Source organism: Zingiber officinale, chromosome 4A (genome assembly GCF_018446385.1).
Source record: "Zingiber officinale cultivar Zhangliang chromosome 4A, Zo_v1.1, whole genome shotgun sequence".
In the NCBI taxonomy this organism is placed as follows: Eukaryota; Viridiplantae; Streptophyta; class Magnoliopsida; order Zingiberales; family Zingiberaceae; genus Zingiber; species Zingiber officinale.
This window is the reverse complement of record NC_055992.1, coordinates 109,608,116-109,621,933: the sequence shown is the minus strand read 5'-3', so window position 1 is coordinate 109,621,933 and position 13,818 is coordinate 109,608,116. Positions and strand designations below refer to the sequence as shown.

Genomic DNA, 13,818 nt, shown 5'->3' with positions numbered 1-13,818 from the left:
TACGCTAACGAACGGGAAGGAAGAGTGTCGTTTCCGAGGAATGAGAAGCCGGAGCGGAAGGTTGCTCGAGAAGGCCGAAAAACAGGTTCGGATAAGCCCTATTCTGGATGACTGAAATCACCAAGCGAACGAAGCCGGAACGGGGAAAAACCAGACAGTCAACAAGATGTTGAATGTCCGAGGCACTTGGACCAAGTCCAAGCACCCGGACCTGGTCCGAGTGCCCAAATCCCCTGGGCACCTGAATCCCTTAAGTTTCCCCTGGGGCGCCTCGTCCCATGGGGCCGTATTGGTACGGTCTGGGCACCCAGACCTAGTTCAGGCGCCCGAACCAGTAAACTTATCTTCAGCGAGCCGTTGTCGTCACGGAAAAAGTTCTATCCACACCCAGGCGCCCAGAGCCCTTCCAAGCGATCGAACAGTGCCACGTCAGCAATGGTCAATTTCGACCCGTGGGGTATAAATAGAACCCTAATCTTCTCCTTTTAAAACAACACACTCTGTACTTCAATTCCCTTTCAGTTTTTCATTTTTGAGTATTATTTTCGTGTACAAGGCTTCTCCGTCTTCGATGTTCTGTTCGAGAAGGAGATCTTGATAATGAGCTTACATTCCTTGGAATAGCAATCCTCTTATTGCCAACACGCTCGATGCATCCGAGGGATAAGGCGCTGTGGAAGAATATGCTAACGGACGGGAAGGAATCATGTAACGTTTCCGAGGGATGAGAAGCCGGAGCGAAAAGTTGCTCAAGAAGGCCGGAAAATATGTTCGGGTGAGCCTTATTCTGGATGGCTGAAATCACCAAGTGAACGGAGTCGAAACGAGGAGAAACCAGATAGTCAACGAGATGTTGAATGTCCGGGGCACCTGGACCAAGTCCAAGCACCCGGACCTAGTTTGAGCGCCCGGATCCATGGTCGCCTTGTCCTAGGGGGTCGTATCAGTACGGTCTAGGCGCCCAGACCTGATCCAGGCACCCGAACCAGTAAACTTATCTTCAGCGAGCCGTTGTCGTCGTGGAAAAAGTTCTATCCACACCTAGGCGCCCAGAGCCCTTCCAGGCGCTCGGACAGTGTCACGTCAGCAACGATCAATTTCGACCCGTGTGCTACAAATAGAGTCCTGATTTTCTCCTTTTAAAATAACATACTCTGTACTTCAATTCTCTTTTAATTTTTCATTTGAGTATTAGTCTCATGTACAAGGTTTATCACCTCGTTCTGAGCTATTTTCATCCTTGGTAAACTCATGGGTATCACCTTGTTTTGGGCCTCCACATGTTGAGTTGAGATCCTCGGTCTCCAAAATGGCGTGTCCCTATGTCCCCTCGTCGATCGGACGGTCATGATAGCATCGTGATGTGCACTGCATCCTTGAGATATGATTTAAACCGTCCGATCGGTGAGGGGACATGGGGACACACCATTTTGGGGACAGAAGATCTCAACTCCCATATGTTGGCACAATTTATACCTAGATGAGTATTTACTGTAATAAATCTTGAGATAATTCTAAACAGGTAGAAAATACTTTGTGGATGTCTAATCTCCCCATGTAAAAGATCACTGCATTAGAATAAATACCCTCAGTAATTTATCTTCTCATGTAAAAAATCACTGCACTAGAATAAATACCCTTAGTAATTTATCTTCTTTCAAAATGTGTGAAGCCACCCTAAAGAGGCCGCTAAGATGATAACTTCACCTCTTACTGCAATCCTGGGTAAACTTATCGGTAGGGCAACCTCAAATTCCACCTTAAACCAACTAAGTACAACTTGTGCTAGCTAATCTTGTCACAAGGACCTCAATCATATCCACCTTAATTGAACTCAATAACAGGCATCTCAACTAAAATGATATTCCCTTAGGAAAGATACATAAAGCCTCTCACTCAGCTGCAACCGAACACATGCCCCATATTGTCATAGGGCTAATTAATAAATTTTAACATACTATTTTGGTTATGTTATCATCAAACAATCGCACGTTTAATTTATGAAATTTTAAAAGCAGCACTCGTCACTTTGGCAATTCATCCAGCCATATGTTTAAGATTTTTATCATTCACCATCGACGGACACAAGTGGCTAAAATTTTTAGGAGAGAAAATAAAATAGCATCTTAGAAATATATCATACTGAAGGTACAGAGAAAATACTAGCTACTTCCACTAGTTCGAAAATAGAACAAGAATGAGCAGATGTAATTATTCTGAGCATTTGAATTTATTCAAAAAGGGGATTAAAACAACCCTCTCAAACTATCACATCAATTCACATATTCAAAAAATGGGATTAAAACAACCTTCTCAAACTAACAAGATGGTTACAAAGAAACAATCACTCTTAGTTCAGACTAATGGGTAAATATGAGAAAGGATCTACATTATCAATGTGTAGGCGAAGCAGCAGTACAATCCAAACAGTTTTCACCCTGAGAATCAAGCACCGTCAAGTGGACACAAGAACAGGAAAAGATGTACACCAAGAGTTAAAAGCCTGATAGATACTCCCATACAAAAAACATGAGCCAACATAAAACAATCTTATTTATTTACTTCCCTCTAATGCAAAATAAAAGAATACTACCACAGCAAGAAATCATGAATCTTAATTAGCAGAGATCGGCTACTACATATATTTTTATCATCAGTAATTGTACACAAGATTATCATCCATCATACTGTCAACTATCAACCACACATGCTTCCTAATGAAATAGAGAGCAATGCTAGCAAGCAGCAACCATGTAACTTAATAAATGAATGTAGAGGCATCAGCATCACTCTAAGCTCAAGTGTCATGAAATCTATCATCCATCATCTTCAGTGGATAGCAACAAAGAAGCCTACATGGTACAACAAGTAGGTAAAAAAATTATTGTAGTTTGTATCTTAGCAGGAATGACATGAAATAGTTCTTGAGAAGAAAAAGGATTAAAAGGAAAGGCTGTGCTTCAACTGCCAAAAAGAAACACGTGTGAGTTCAAGCTTGAAATTGATGAAGGGAGAATAAAAGTGGAAAGTTGAACTGAAGAAAAAGAAACTGTAAAGGCAAGTTAGGACAACATTCGACTCAAGGAGTAGAAAGAGCCAAAGCAAAAAAAAAAAAATTCTTGCTTTGCTCTCATTGTAGAATCTTATGACTCAAACGAGCTCATCCAAAGAAGTCATGTCTACCTCATCCAGAGAAGAAAGCTCAAGTCAAGGGGAGTGGCATCTTATGACTCGGACAACTTGATAAGGTAAACAAACAATCTATCGGTTGAGAAAAAGCCAAAGCAAAAGAATTTTCTTGCTTTGCTCTCATTGTAGAATCTTATGACTCAAACAAGCTCATCCAAAGAAGCAAGCTCAAGTCAAGGGGGTGGAATCTTATGACTCGGATGATTCGATAAGGTAAACAATCTATCGGTTGAGTAATTATTGGATGCAATTTCTTCATTAAGTAGATTTTGAATTTAAAAAAGTTTGTTGGTAATTTGGTGGATAAACTTGGTATTTTTTTGTGTGAAAAGGATGTTTCGAAAAATGAAAATGAGACTTTAAGAAAAGCCCTTGAGCAATTTATCATTGGCTCCAAATCACTGTATATGATTTTTAAGGGTTTTGAGTGCTTCAAATTTGACCAATAAATTCATTTATTTACCTTAGATTTATAGATTTGTTCTTTGATCCACTTCTTTTTTAGTATTTTCCGGGCTTAACGTTTCAAAAATATTTTAAATGCAAATATAAAACTTAAATCATTTGTGTTAGTTAAGAATAAGGCATTAGCAACAGAACTATTAAAAATTGAGTACAAGCGATCACGAAATAATTTAATGTGATTTGAAACCCCAACTTCCTTCTCCACATCCTATAACCTTATAAGATGAGTCATCCCACAAAAACTCACTATATTTTCTTCTTAATAAATCCTTCAGGCGGAGAAACCTTTCACAAAAATATTTGTACTTATAATTAAAAACATTAAAGTTTTTGTAACAAATATGGAAATACTTTAAACTTGAAATGAAAATAAGATAAAAGACATAATAACTATAAATTTAGCAGTGAAATAACAAGAGAATAATCACTTTCTAGCAAGGAGAATTAGTGTTCTAAAAGCTCCCCTTGGCTCCCATTTATAATCCACCAAATGACAATGGATAAGTTTGAACAACTATATGTATTAATGATAGTCGGCTCATTAAATCAACTAGTCAACTAAAGCTTTGATTATAAGATCTTTATGTGTCACTTGTTCTCTTCAATTGAGTCGTCAATAATTAGTTGTTGTCATCAATCGACTTATCAATAATTAGCTGACTGGAATCAATTGCAGTCAACTTAAATCCCGTTAGTCATTAAACTGAACTCTTTAGACAGTCTTATTTTCAGTGATCCAGTCAACTCAAACCCTAACAATCAGAGAATCTCGAGTCAACTAGTTAGTGGGCTCTACTAACCTTAATCGACTGAAAGTCGATTCAACCCGAAACACCTTTCTGTTTTCAAGGAGAACATTGTGTTGACTGCTTAATTGACTTAACTTACTTCTATGCATCAAGACATAAAATTATTTTAAGCTAAAGTGTTTGCCAGACTCATTGAAACCAATCTTGACCATTTGAGCATGATTGCATGATCTGCTTCAACCCAACGCAAGACACCTGATGAACACTTTCATGAATGGATGACTGCATTCTATTTGGTTAAGTTCTCTAGTAGCAGAGATATTTTTTCGGATATATCTATATCCTGTGATGTATACCATTTACAATTTGGGCTTATCCAAATTAGTTGTGTGGCCTATGCAAGTGAAGGTGCAACAACGATCAACCTTCAAAAAGTCTGCTTGAAAGGTTAATAGCTGGCAATTAATGGATTCAGCATATTCATCTGTGCGTCTGGACTCATGGAGTTGCTACTTCAGTACTTGTCTGCGAGTTTACTCCTTATGGGTATATCTATAGTGGAAGCTTGAGGTTCTTCGGGTTTGGTGCCCTAGTATTGGAAGTACATAATCTTGTAAATGCTTCTATGAAATTGAGCAAGCCATGTAACTGCTCTATCTGTTTTTCTGTATTCAGTTGTATTATGCTCTTGATTGTAATTTAGCTAAGTCAATTGATGTCCACTCCTATCATCTGATTAAAGTAGGGCTATCAAAGGAAGAAAGACAATTGTGCGATAAGTCATGGAGAACAATCGCAATAATGTGCTACAGCCTAAATAAGATTTTACCTATCCAATTGTAGCAAAAGGTGAGGCGCCTCTCACAGCTCGTCCCCAGATTAGATTATATAAAGGGAGGTAAACCACGGGTCAACTTATATAGCCAACCACCAAGTTATCTAGGCGGTGGGAGGAGTTTTTCTTTTCCAAAATAAATTTTAAACGTAGTGGTAGTCCGAGGCTAATCTAATGGACATTATCTACTTTTGCTGACCAAGCTCCAATTAAGTTTATTTGGCGAACAACTATGGTATGAACTATCAGAAAACATATTACTTAACTATTTAAACATAATTTCTAGTACATGAACACGTCTCGACATAAGTAGTGCAATGCATAATCCTTGTCTATTTGCTGTGATTACTGCATATGGGAGAGTACTTATTCAAAGTGGTAAAGAAATTCCAGAACATTTGAAAAGGATAATTGTACTGAAAATTAACTACCATATAATAAGGATACCTTATTTTCCAAAAAGCAGATAGCTGTTATGAATCCTTATCACCACCCATACTTCTTTAATACATCCTTGGTTCTCTTCCTTAACCGAGTAAAGACGATGACGATGCAAGCAAGAACCCAAGGAGGGAAAGTTCCACTAAGAATTTTAGACGCCATAAACCATTCCGGGATTTCTTTATATAAAATTGCTATCAGAAGGGTTAGCACCGCGACCCCGACCAAAATCTTGGTCATGGGCTTAACAAACGAATCCTGTGAAGAGAATTAAGTAAACAGAACAAATATATGTTAATGCTGAAGAAAACGAAAATAGGCTTGCTTGTATATATTTCTTTGCAAATTATAATTAGTTGAAGGTTGAAATTTAGATGAAAGAAACATTTAAAAAATTGTAACCTTTGGTTCTCCATCGACGATGACGACCGATCCATTAGCGTAAGAGAGAATGGAGCGACCGTTCCGGGGGCTGAAGCGGATTGGGACGCCCCTCCCAGACTCTGAGTTGTAGGCGAAGAGCGACTTGAATCCGTACTTATCGAGGATATCTTGAACCTCGAGGCGATCCTGTTCCCAACCACCCAGCTTCGATCTAAAGACATCGATCGGTCCTCGACCCCTCCGAAAGAGGTGGACTTCCACCTCCGGCGGGGAATTGTTATTGTTGCCAGAGCTTAGGTTAGGGTTCTTGCTAATGGACTCTTCAGAAGCTCCAAACTTGTCTACCTTCTCGCCGTCCATTATACGGGATCAAATCAGTTCTACCTGTCACCGACGAGTGCATGTATGAATCGCAATGATCCGGATCACAACCTCAATTCGAAAATATGAATGGATATCGAATATCAAGGGAGATCGTTCATAAAGAAGATGACCAAAGATCGCAGCGAGTATTGTTAGGGAAAAATAAAGGATAAAATAGAGCGATCGAATGGGGGAGAAAATGGAATCACCTCTTTCGTCGACGCAATCGCGAACTGAGAGCAGCGAAGGATCAGCCGGCTGTCCAGGGAATATAATTTTCTTTCCAAAAGAATAGAGTTCTCCGGATCAAAAAGACGAAGATACCCTTGGTTTACTAAGAAATAACGAGCCCAACCTTTCGGATCTCCCCACCAATTCCTTGATCGGCAACCCGCCCCACTGTGTTGAAATTCGGATGATTGGATGTTTATCGTATCATAGAAAAATTAATATCATATACCTATAGATAAATCATGTTGATCATTGGATGAATTACGGAGGCTCTGGAGGTTAAATATATTTACTTTTTATCATTATCAAGATATTTTACACTAATACAATAATTCTGTTGGATGAATTGACGGAGGCCGGGAGGTTAAATATATTTACTTTTTATCATTATCAGGATATTTTATATACAGAAAGTTAATCATTAAAACATTTTATATATGTCAAAAATTAATTCTAAAATTCATTGAAACAAACATTTGTGTATAGTTATTAACAACGTCAATTCGTAGGATCAAGGTAAGAAGAAACGTTCGAATCTTTAAATTTCATCGAAATAAGATCCCAATGTTAAAAAAAGGAAAAATAGTGGAAGATAGAATGAATCTATCAAGATTTATAAATTTGCAAATTAGTAAAAAATTCTTCCCATCTCTTATATATTTGACCGATTTGATGTTATGATTTATCATTTTTTATATAATTTAGAGACCAACTATAAAAAAAAATATCTACTATGGATTTTTTACTATAATGAATTTACAAATGAACATTGTGGGTTTTATGTGAGGATATTGGAAAGTTTATCCACAATAGTTACAGGAATCCAAGTTTTTAAAAAAAAATTTATTTTAAAACTGAATTGTGAGGAGCGTTTAGGTTGTATTTATATAAATAAAAAAATATGTTACTGTCACATGGGCACCTATCAGCCCCCTCATGATCATCCCATGCTTTTGAGGGGAAGTTCAGTCGGAACTCAAATTGACAAGTATATGGACGGGATTCGCAGAGGTGATAAAACTTCTTATTAAGTTTCAATTTCCCGACCACTATAATTATTCTCATGCACTTACCAACTTAGCCAATCATGTAACCTGTATTTATATAAGTCAAATTCTATAAAAGGTGAAAGTCATTACCCTAGAAACCCTCACGACTGCCCTACGTCATTAAGAGAGAGTAAACTAAGAAACTAAAACTAGTCATCACATATGAAGGCAATTCCTCAGTTTTTACTGGGATTCGATCGTTATTTGATTCTGTAAATTTATTAATAATCAACTTGGATATGCCCACATATATATTTATATAAATCCAATTATATATATATATATATATATATATATATGATCTCCTGCGCGACGCGCACAGTGCCCGACTGTGCACGTCGCGCAAGATCAATCAATAGTTTTTTTTATTTATTTTTTAATATTTTTAATTAAAAAAATTAACATTTCCTTATATAAATTTTTAATACATTAATATATCCCTCAACATATTTCAATACTCAATAAATACTTAAATTTATTTTATTTTATTTTATTTTTTAAACCAAGCACTATAACTTAATTGAAAGTCTGAACCCTAGAGGTAAAATCTAAAAAAAAAATAACTTTGATACTATACCCCAAAACCTGAACCCTAGAGGTAAAATCTTAAAAAAATAACTTTGATACTATAACCCAAAGCCTGAACCCTAAATAGCTTTGATACTATAACCCAAAGTCTGAACCCTAGAGGTAAAATCTAAAAAAAAATAACTTTGATACTATAACCCAAAACCTGAACTCTAGAAATAAAATTAAAAAAAAAACTAAATTCAAGTGATATCCTGCGCGCGCGCACAGTCACGCACTGTGCGGGCGCGCAGGATATCAACTTCGTGTGTGTATATATATATATATATATATATATATATATATATATATATATATATATATATATATAAGCGGCTGCACTCGTCTTAGTATCCCTGTCAATCCGTCTCAGGGACAACACGAAGGAAACATTTGTCAATCCGTCTCAGGGACAACATGAAGGAAACATTTATATAAATCCATGTGATAAAAAAGGCAATTCGCTTGCCCTCAATACCCCTGTCAACCTATCCCTAAGTAAATACGTAGAAAGTAAATCGCGGGTGGCTACTAGCCATTAGTGCAGGTGATTAAGACATAGGGGAAGACATACTCAGATGCACTGAGTTTCAATCCCAATACCTCATGTGACAACACTCCATGTCGCATCTACCGTACCGTCCCGAGGGGACATATTTATATAAATTCATGCGGCAAATGAATTTATATAAATATATAAATCCATATGGTAAAAAGATAATTCGTTCATCTTAGCGTCCTCGTCAATCCATCTCAAAGTCAATACAGAGAAGATAAATCATATATAGATGATTATTAATTATTAATACAGATAGACAAGATATAAGGCAAGGCACGCTCAAATGTGATAATTTTACGATATCAATTGTTGATGTCGAAGTTTCTTCCCTCGCTATGTCTAATGTGAATCATTGAGTGTCTCTTTTGTTGTTAAATTTCCTGACACGGCATGTTATTTAATATAAGGGGAAGGGTTAGTAGATGAAATAAGGAATGAAGTTACTTTCTTAAGATAGCAAGGTTGGCATCGGTTATAGTTTTTTTTCTTAGCCCATGTAGCTCCTTAGAAAGTTACATTTGAGTGGAGAGTATAGATTTTATTTTATTTGAGGGTTTTTTTTTTTTAGGAAGAAATCGTCGTCGGAGATTTACGGGATATTAGTTAAATTTAAACTACACTAAATTAAATTTAACTTATAGTCGAAATAACCTGAGTGGATAATCTCAGGTTATCAGCAGAAGTTGGTTTCTGCTACGTGTCAAAGAGCGGACTGAGTCACCGAACGGGTAGATCAGTCGAGCAGTAGCTTTCGGAGCAGACCGAGCGAGTGGTTGGCTGAGCGGACCGGCTGGGTAGTGCAGCCGATCGGGCAGAGCAGCTTGAGCAGGTGTAGCGGTCGAGAGAACAGTGTGAGTCACCAACAGATCACAGAGTCCGCTCAGGCAGAGCAGACGTCTGATTAGATAGGCCAACCGAGCAGTACGATTGGGCGGGTAGAACGACCGACCGGGCGGACAAAGAGAGGTCGAGCAAGTTCGACTAGTCAGAGAGGTTGGCCCGGGCAAGTAGGCAGACCGAGGTAGGCCGGTCGGGCGAACGGACAAGCAAGTCGAGATGGTGTCGATCGGGCAAACAGTGCAGGTCGGGCAAAGATGCTGAGCGGAGAGGTTGACCAAGCAAGAGGTCGGTCATGCTTTGATCAGCGGGTCGAGGACTGCGATTGACGCAGTTTTCGTGAAACAGATTCGCCAACATCCGGCTGTGTTTCGAGGCTTACTAGGATCATCTTTTTCTCAGTATACAACGGTTGATCGTGATTCCCACCAATCACTGGTGATCACTGCGGATTGAGTGACACTCGATTGCTATCACGGGCACTCTGCCAAGCAAGGGTTGCATGACAGAGGAGGAGGGGAATGAAGGTGGAGAGCTTCTACTTGTGTTGTTGTGTGTCCTCTGTCTGTTATCACAACCTCCTTATATAGAAGCTCAAACCAATGACAAGTTCCCACGCAGGTCATGCCTGTACACGAGTCAACATGGTTCAGTGTAATCCAAGCTCTGGATTTGCACAGCCTGCGCACCCACGCATGAGAGAGAGCCTCCACCCCTTGCATTTCTTCACATCATCAAAGCATGTGAATAAATATAAACCAACCAATATGCCAAGAAACTCCCAATATGGGAGTAAAGTCTCATTCACAATGGAGCTTCTATCCTCTTCTCCATTCACACATATTCAATATTTTTTTCCTGTTCGCTTGAGCTCCTCCTTTCCAAAAAGATTGATCTACTTCCCAACTCGCAAGATCCAATATCTTGAAATGTAACACAGATTAGATCTTGGGCCAGCTTGTCGGCACATCTCCTCCTATACTTAAGTCAGTGATAGAGTAGAGGAGGAGGAGGAGGAAGAAGAAGAAGAGTAGTTTGATAGATAAGAGTTGCCTCCATTTATGAGAATAAGAAGACCAACATACCTATCTCTCACCTCTCATGGTGCGTCTATAGCCATATGAAGAGAATCTCCATGTCATTTACCTTCCCGTCCTTTTACCTCTTCCTGCCTAAGTGAGGATGAGGTTTTAATCCGTTATTAGTTCTTCACTTGTTGATTGTCATGCAAGCTAAAAAATGAATCAAAGGAACCACTTCTAACACTCACTATGTGCTTCTCTATTCATTAATCGCTATGTAAGATGAGGAATGAATCAAGGGAACCACCTTTGATACCCATTGCGTGCTTTTCCATTCTGTAAGATTGAGATGCACTAGAGGGGGGTGAATAACGTTTGTGACTTTTCCACACGTTTTGGAAAACACAGAATAAACACAGCGGAATAGAAACAAAAAAGCAATCGCAAACACAAGTATGATTTACTTGGTTCGGAGTCTATGACGACTCTTATTCCAAGACCCGCGATCATCGATCGCTTTCATTGGGCAATCACTATATATTCGGAAATAAGTACAAGGATGTATTACAATGAAAATATTAAATTAAGTGCAACAATTAAGTATACCGACGACTTTTGAGGATCTGAAAGGTAGTACTTTCGGTCGTCGGAGTCGCGTCGCTCGGTTGCCGCAGTCGAGTCCCAGAGTCGTAGGATCATTTTTTAGAGCAGCACGCCTAGAATGATTGCAAGAGTGAGTTGTCTTTGGCATCTGCTCGGACCAGCCTTATATAGGCTGTTGAAGGCGCCTTCAGCCTCCATGGAAGGCGCCTCCAGCTTGAATTACATCCTCGTAAATTCGGTCGTCAATAGAATCCACTTTCTGCGAATTCTATCTATCCGAAGGAACCATCAAGCTCCATGGAAGGCGCCTTGAACACTGTTCACCGGAGGCGCCTTGAACACTGTTCACCGGAGGCGCCTTCAAGCTCCATGGAAGGCGCCTTGGACATTGTTCACCCGAGACTCTTTTGTGCTTTCCACTTCTTGCAAAGCATATTAGCCCAAATACAAAATATACCCTACAAAATAGAGTTAGCACACAATAAAATATGAAATAATAAATTATTTTGACAGTCTCCAGACTGTCTGGTTCTGACTTTAAGTTTCGTTGAAACTCTAGATCGAACTGACGCCCACTGTTTCCTCTTTGAGAAACACATCCTCACTTACTCCTCTCAGGAGAGTTTACCTATTGTCAGATCGGTTCTCCAGATCGTTTGGACTTTTGCTCAGCATCTGAGTCTTTAGGACTTTTTCGCTGGATGTCTGATCTCCGACCCGTCCAGTCTACCACTGGGATTTTCACCTAGAGTCTCCGACTCTAGGGTTTTGCCCAAAGTGCTCGACCCATCAAAACTTTCCACCTAGGGTTACCACCCCCTAGGATTTTTCACATGTCTAACTACAACTAGGATTTTCCTGCAAGCTCATTCAGACTTGTCAGATAATAAGTAATCTTAATTTTGAACCATTTGCCATTATCAAAACATAGGTTCGATCGTTTGATGCTTTCTGCACCAACAATCTTCCCCTTTTTTATTATGGTAATACAATTCAAATTTAAGTCAAATATATAACAATAAGTATGAAAGAAAGTAATAAAGACATACAAAATATAGAACAAGTTAAGAACAATTTAATTTTAATTTGATTTGTTAACTCCCCCTTAAATTTCTCCTTAATTTGCTCTTACTCTCAGCTCCCCCTTAATTTTCTCTTTTTCTTAACTTTAGCTTCTCTCTCCCTTTGACATATATCAAAAACACTTTCGAGAGAGTTAAAAATACTTTTAAATAGATCAAGATTATGAAAGTTTTGAAAAACACTAAGTTTTGAAGAAAAACACTTAGTCTATATTAAGCTTTAAAAAAAACTTTAACTTTTTAAAAGGGAGTTTTAACTTTGAAAATTAACAAACTTCTACTTATCAAAGAAAAGAGTTTAACTTAAAAAAAATTTTAACTTTTCAAAGAAAATAAAAACTTTAACTTTTCATAGAAAAAGAGTTTAACTTAAAAAACTTTAACTTTTCATATAGAAGAAAGACTCTAACTTTTTAAAGAAAAGAGTTTTAACTTAAAAACTTTAGCTTTTCAAAGAAAAGAAAAATTTTAACTTTTTAAAGAAAAGAGTTTAACTTTAAAAAATTTTAATTTTTTTATTTTAAATTTTCACTCCCCCTGGATTAATGCCCCAAAAAAAATTTAGTGTCCTAGAGTCCAAGCATGAGTGTTTAAAGAAAAACAACTTTAACATAAATATCTTTCTTTCTTAACAAAATGTCTAACCTTTAACTACTAGATGTTTATCATGAGGTAGTAGCTTTCACTTGGTTAGTCAAGTTAAATAGGTGTTCCAGTTAGTTTGACTAAGCATGAATAACTTAACTTGATTAATTTGATTTTGATGTTTATTTCTCAGACTTATGTCGATACACAGACATAAGTATTCTGAAGTCAAGGTAGTACCCTATGCATCTCACACCATTCCAAGTGTTTTTCATACACAATCAAGGTAATCCTAGTGTGCTTGTGAGATGCTCTGGCTGAAATATGAGGGTACATGTTTTCTAGAGGGAAAGTCCTAAACTATTTCCAAACTTTGAAAATACTAGTAAAATTGGGAGTTTTGAAAATGATTTTCCTAGAATTTTAAAACATGATTTTGACAAAACTTAATAAAATGAGTAATTTTGAAAAACTTTAAAATCTATTCTACTGCACATACCTAATTGTCTTCTAAATGTGCTAAATTCAAATTCAGATAAGGATTTTGTGAAAATATCTATTAAGTTTGATTTGAACTCAACATAGTCAATAGTCAATATAATATCCCCCCTAGTTATATGATCCCTTATAAAGTGATACTTAACTTTTATGTGTTTAGTCCTTGAGTGGTGTATTAGATTTTTGTATTGGATTTTTGGTGTATTGGATTTTTGCTGTATTAAACTTGATGTTATTACTGTACGGAATCTCCATAACATTATTCTGTGAAGATTAGTAATATTACCTTGCAGATCTTGGTAATATCACCATGCGGAACTTTATTGTTACTCTGCAGGGCTTGGTAATATTGTCCTACG

At 37.6% G+C, this 13,818-nt stretch overlaps 1 protein-coding gene across 2 annotated transcripts; it reads right to left on the bottom strand.

Annotated features, from left to right (window-relative positions):
- Nucleotides 1–2,208: 2,208 nt before the first annotated feature.
- On the bottom strand, nucleotides 2,209–6,729 carry LOC121970547. Of its 2 annotated transcripts, none has more exons than XM_042521327.1 (4): nucleotides 6,636–6,729; nucleotides 6,082–6,447; nucleotides 5,686–5,937; nucleotides 2,209–2,438 (listed from the first exon to the last, which is right to left on the bottom strand). In XM_042521327.1, exons 2-3 carry the CDS (start codon nucleotides 6,421–6,423, stop codon nucleotides 5,725–5,727), a joined length of 555 nt encoding a protein of 184 aa, XP_042377261.1. In that variant the 5' UTR covers nucleotides 6,424–6,447; nucleotides 6,636–6,729; the 3' UTR covers nucleotides 2,209–2,438; nucleotides 5,686–5,724. The 2 variants fall into 2 exon arrangements, with proteins under 2 accessions (XP_042377261.1, XP_042377260.1); XM_042521326.1 differs by lacking the exon at nucleotides 2,209–2,438 and adding an exon at nucleotides 2,531–2,852.
- Between the last annotated feature and the right edge of the window lie 7,089 nt (nucleotides 6,730–13,818).

Bases quoted from the DNA above. Each gene is read 5' to 3' on its own strand.
- LOC121970547 (XM_042521327.1), bottom strand. From the start codon at position 6,423: ATGGACGGCGAGAAGGTAGACAAGTTTGGAGCTTCTGAAGAGTCCATT. The intron at 5,938-6,081 runs GTTACAATTTTT...TTCTCTTCACAG, and splicing joins TCGTCGATGGAGAACCAAAG to GATTCGTTTGTTAAGCCCAT.